General features: G+C 40.7%; 1 protein-coding gene across 1 annotated transcript in view; it reads left to right on the top strand.

The window, feature by feature from the left end:
• Positions 1–701: 701 nt before the first annotated feature.
• The window catches only part of SYNPO2 (synaptopodin 2), a 270,414-nt gene continuing 265,115 nt past the window's right edge, over positions 702–6,000 (top strand). The window contains exon 1 of the mRNA XM_044301217.1: positions 702–910. Coding sequence (XP_044157152.1) covers positions 806–910 — 105 coding nt within the window. The 5' untranslated portion in view covers positions 702–805. The remainder of the gene's footprint in view (positions 911–6,000) is intronic.

Below are 6,000 nucleotides of genomic sequence, written 5' to 3'. Positions count from 1 at the left end.
ACATCTATAAAGACCACATATATACCTTGGTTCTGCACACACTGCTCACATAGCCTTGTTCGTGTAAGGCCTCTTGCACACAACCGTATGGCTTTTTCAGTATTTTGCGGTCCGCAAAAAATGGATACGCTGATCCATTGAAATTAATGGTTCTGTATACGGTCCGTATATGGAACGCAAAAAAAGGAACGGAAAGGGGAAAAAAATGTTTCTGTGCAAGAGGCCTAAGGCTGCTCAGGTTCACTGCATGGGGCTGCACATATGAAGAAACACACGTCCATACATACGGTACCAGTCACTGAAATCTTAGTTTGGGGACTCCTTTGATACAGGATGTTTTATAGTTTCAGCATCATGCATGGGGAGGGCAATACACACAGGTCTAGTTAACCTTCCTATGTCTGGATCATATTAATCCTGCATTTTATATATTACTGCTACTTCTATCTTGTAAATCATATACATTTACACTTAGGTTGCAATTGCTGAATGTTGTTTATTGCACAGTTCTGTGTGCTGACTGAAGCAGGTTACAGTAAGTTGTCGAATGCTAATATTATGAAAAAGAACACTAATGTTTTCCCAGGATCTGGGGGATGGACATATTCCTATGACGGTGCAGTGGGCTGATCCTTGGAGGTCTCTGGATGTATTCCATCCTCCTCCATAACCACATTTCAATGTGCAATAAGTCAGTGAGTGGTGCTGAACATACTCAGCTGGTCTGCTCCCAGCCCTCAGGTTCACATTCGAAAAAGTTTCTGTCACCATCAAGAAAGGAATTTAATCTTAACGACAAGTCAAGATGGGCACTGGGGATTATATCTGTGTAACCATGAGTGGGGGAGCACCCTGGGGCTTCAGACTGCAAGGTGGCACAGGGTACCAGGAGCCTCTTCATGTTTGCAAGGTAGGCAGACTCTTACCATCAGTGTGTCCTATGTCAATGTTACTTTATGTTCATGCTTGTATATGAATGTTGCATACTTGCACTTACTTCCACTGGCTTCTTTGGTTAAAATCTCATAAAACTCATCAGATATAGGGTTTGGTTTTGTAAAGAGAACTTTAACTTTCATCAAAGTCTTAAGTCAGCTGCCAGAAAGTCTTTGATCATCAGTGATCACTGGGAATTCTTCACGTCAGACTCAGAATATGATGGCTTACATGTCATGTATAACATACTTGATGACTTGTAATAACTTTGTGCAGACATCGTGGATGTAGAGCTGCCTCTAAATATATTTCAGCTATATACACAGCCCAGGGGCACTGCAAGAACTAACAAATGTGGTAATGTTTACACTGAGAACATGACTAATGTCAGTTTAATGGCATACAAGCCCTGCTTCAAACTGGATTCACATTTTATGTGGACCACAATTGCTGGATAATACATCAAGCTGCAACCAAATCCTAACCACACTACTTTGCATAGATTAATACACGAGTATCTAGATCATGCCCATTATTATCCTATATAGAAGCATATAGGCAATATAATAGATTTGCACAAAATGTAAAATAAAAAATGATGCATTTATACCATAGCTGGTTGAGTATGTCGCTAGGCATGTCGCTAGGCACTGAAATATATATATATATATCCTAAAAAATGCACCATTACAATATTCAAACAGATTATGATACAGTCTACTATTCTTTTATGTAATACTCTATTATATTAGTTGCTGAATATTTAAAAAAAAAATTCAATTTACCCTTTGCCTAGTATTTAGATCTATGCATAGCCCGAGCACAAAAAGTCAGCTTTGTTTTTCTAAAGTGAAATTTACTCAGGAAAGAATAGCGACTTTTTCCCTGGCATCTTAACACACACATATGGGCATAGTGAAATCCTGCCACCTAGTGGGATGCTCTTGCATTGCAGAAGTTTGTAAAGTTTTGGTGGCTGAAATAATACATAATTTGTAACAGTATATATTTGGATGAAGGGTAGGAGGCCACATCGGGCATTTACAAACTGGAGTTGTTTAAACTTTACCGTTATAGTACAACAGCAAACAGCTGTAGGAATTCCTTATTTCCTGACTTAGGGTACTTTCACACTTGCGTTTTTCTTTTCTGGCATAGAGTTCCATCCTAGGGGCTTTATACTGGATAAGAACTGATCAGTTTTACTTCCATGCATTCTGAATAGAGAGCAATCCGTTCAGGATGCATCAGGATGTCTTCAGTTTGGTCTTTTTGACTGATCAGGCAAAAGATAAAACTTCAGCATGATACTATTTTATCTCCAGCCCAAAAAATAGAAGACTTGGCTGAATGCCGGATCCGGCATTTCTTTCCATAGGAATGTATTAGTGCCGAATCCGGCATTCAAAATACCGGAATGTCAGATCCGTCCTTCCGGTCTGCGTATTAATGTGAAAAAAAATTTGAAACGGATCAGTTTATCCGTATAACAAACGGACAGACAGATCCGTTCCTGCAATGCATTTTTAAGACGGATCAGTATCCTGATCCGTCTTAAAATGCAATCAGTTTGCATGCGTTTTGCCGGATTTGCCGGATTCCTCTGCCGCAAGTGTGAAACTAGTCTAAGGCTACTTTCACATCTGCGCTTTTGCTATCTGGTTTTGAGATCAGGAATGGGATCTCAAAACCCCAGTGAAATGCTTCCGTTATTATAATACAACCAGCTACATCCGTTCAGAACGGATCTGGTTGTATTATATCGAAATTTTACACGCCGGATCTGGCACTAAAACCATTGTAAGTGAATGGGCGCTGGATCCGTGTCCTGCTTGCAGTGGTTTTGCATTCTGGTGTACTCTGTTCCGGTTTGTTCAGTTTTCTCCCTATTGACAATAAATGGGGACAAAACTGAAGTGTTGTGTTGCGGTTTTGAGACCCAGTGCCAGATCTCAAAACCGGACAGCACAACACAGATGTGAAAGTAGCCTAATAAAAGAGGTTGACCCATACAGCCCATCAGGGCAATTTCTGTCCGTAAGATCTATTAGAGCGTATGGATATCTTAGAGAGGATTCCACTTAGGAGTCACCTCTTTGAGAACGAGCAGGTCTTATTCTGCATTACATGGATAGCCAGTCATCTGTCACATCCCCATTCAGAATTGGCTGTTTGTTGTGGGAGTTAGAAGCCGTCATGGCTCCTTTTCTAAAAGGGTTATCTCAGGGGAGATAAACCCTTTTATAGAATTTAAAGGGAGTCTCTGAGCAATATTTTTCCCTACAAGATAGCTGACAGCACTAGTCAGGAGACCTGGAAATAATTTTGTGTATGTGTGTGTGCCTCTGCTGCAGGTGTCTTCTGGGTCTTCCCTAACACCGGAGTGACCTTTGCTCCACAACCTTTTCTTTCATGGCTGTAGCAGAATGCTGGATGGACGCTAAAGCCATCGCTCATTGTCAGTCATGCTGCTACCAAAGCCTGTTTCAATAGTTCTCCAAGTTTGCAATCTAGCACTGTCAGCAGTTTTGCAGGGTCAAGACTACTGACAGACTCCCTTTCAAAGAAACAGGTTAGCAGTTGTCCATTGTAGCAAAACTTGTTTTCACAATACCTTTTAGGTAATAGAGGGGGATTCTCTGTTTTGGATCTTCTTCTCATTAGTGGAGAGCACTCTGGAGGCCTTGTCCAGTCCTCCATTACACAGTCAACCTTTTGCTTTGAAAGGGCTTTCTGTAGTAGGGAAGCTGAACACTTACTGCAGGGTTTCCCCACAGATCACAGGGGGCAGAGGGATACTTTGTGATCTGCTATTGTAAAAACAAAAAGGATTTCCAAAGTGGAGAACCCCTTTAATCACTTTGCTTGTACATCTCTTGAAAATTGCTACAATCTTTATTAGATTTGCATCTTAAAACGTTATTTCAAACATAATTGCAAAAAAAATTGTACTTTCATTGAAAGCAATTGTTGATATACACTCAGCAACAGATCTGTGCGTAAATGATTGAGCAAATTTTGTTTTTTCTGTTGTTTAATTTTGAATACAATTACAAAGCCCCTGTTTTCTGTGTGTATTCACACCAACTGGCCATTTATAGTGGTAATAATGGGGGCTTAGTTTGGTCATACCTGGTGATACTGGTAACACCCACATCAGCCAACTGAACCAGTGCTGTAGCTGTAAACCTATCTTGTACTCAAACCACCCAACCTTTTGGGTGGCGAAAGAGGGACACTTACAGATTTTTGTGTGAAAGATGGCTGATGAGGGACATGGCTGTAGCTAGTGATTGGCTGAGCAGCAGTGTCATTGAAGGCTCGCAGGAAGTGGGGTGCAGTCGGGACCTGGCACCATCAGAACTGCAGTGGCAGGGGATCAGTAAGGTGGGTATACAGTAAAGCATGTTCAAAACTTTTTTTTTCTTGTGATGGAATACCCTTTTAATTATTAGCATAAAATCATCTTTATAGAACTTTTAAGATCCAAATTGCTCCAAATAAATGAAAAAAACATAAATGTTGAGGTCTAATATGCAGGTGTGAAACAGAGAAATAAACTGGCGTAGATCATTTAGTAAATAACCCCTACATTTTTAAATCTTATAATGGCAGGAGTAAATAAACAAAAGTGGTATCAAAATTATTAGTGCTCATCTTCTCTCACCTTCTTTAGTGATTTTAGCGATAACACTGGAAATTGTCAAGACTGGAATCGTCGAGGTGATCGTCAATAGTGAGAGGCGCCTCTCACTATCAACTCACCTGGTGGTGAGTTTGAACCGTGCACCACCGCCCATTTACCATGTGCTTTTAATTAGATAGATTGTACAGCTGTATCCTACTTTGCCCATATTGCAGGCTGACAGCCTGGGTGAGGCATGTGTAGGATATAGCTGGGTGCTACTTTGCCCAGATTGTAGGCTGTAAGCCCAGGAGAGGCATGTTAGAGTAGGCCCCATCTGATTAGAAGCCACCTTGTTGTCTGGTAGATGGGCCTGACATATTTTTGAACAATTATATGCGCAAAGAGCTTATAACTGCCCTTGCAGTAAGTATGGCTACCAAGCAGCTATTTTTTATTCAGTGTTTGCTTATATCTTTGTGCAATTGACTAGCAGTGTGCTGTTATTTGTAGTTCTACTAATCTCACTATCAACGATCAGCTTGACAATTCCATTCTTGTCAATTTCCATTGTCATACATCACTCCACTGGCAGTTTGGCTCCTGCTCCAAGGGTTTCTGATAGTTCCGGCTGCACCAACAAGGACTTCTCCTTCGTTCCGCTCTCACTAGTGTTGTGCACAGGTGAGCAGACTACATCCTCTTTTGAGGAGCACATCCTGACTTATTCACCCTATGAGCGCCTTTCTCTCTCCAGCCACACATTGTGATTTTAGGGATAGGCATTTCTACTAAACCCCCCTAGCTGCAGCTCTATCTGGACCCATGCTTTGACTGCTATCCAGGAACTTATAGCTAAACGGAACCAAGCCTACACGAGAGCTATCTCTGAAGTGATTGCACTCATAGACCAATACTCACAACATGAGCTAGTAAGAAAACCCAACCTAGATGGCAAGCTTGGAGAGATAGCTCTTTTGCCAAACCTGTCATTTAAAATTCTTCCCTCCCTATTACTTATGATCTTGCCATTTGCCTAGTTAAAACTGGACTTTGAAAATAAAAATCATATAACAAAATGAAGCATTCTACAACATTATACCCCTAAATTAATCCCTATAACTTTTTAAATGGTATTGTATCTTCACACTTTTTTCAGACCTTTGCAAACATGCAGTAGTCCCCAAAATGAGGTACTTTTCTCCTTCATACTTGTATGACCTATGAAGCCATGAGGTTCCAACTGCCAGTCCAGTGACATAAATGTATGTCAAAGCGTGTGAGGACAGGCATAACCTTGACATACTATAACATTGTGGTGCACAATGTGGTTAAAATAACCCCACATATTTGCTGTTTCCATGGGCATAACAGCCTAAACTTTGACGCCTTGGCGCTGTAGACATTTTTGACAGTAATTTAATTTTTTTTTTTTTCAT

The sequence above is a fragment of the Bufo gargarizans genome, chromosome 1, assembly GCF_014858855.1.
Source record: "Bufo gargarizans isolate SCDJY-AF-19 chromosome 1, ASM1485885v1, whole genome shotgun sequence".
Lineage (NCBI taxonomy): Eukaryota > Metazoa > Chordata > Amphibia > Anura > Bufonidae > Bufo > Bufo gargarizans.
The sequence above is the reverse complement of the archived record's forward strand: the minus strand, read 5'-3'. Positions and strand labels throughout refer to the sequence as shown.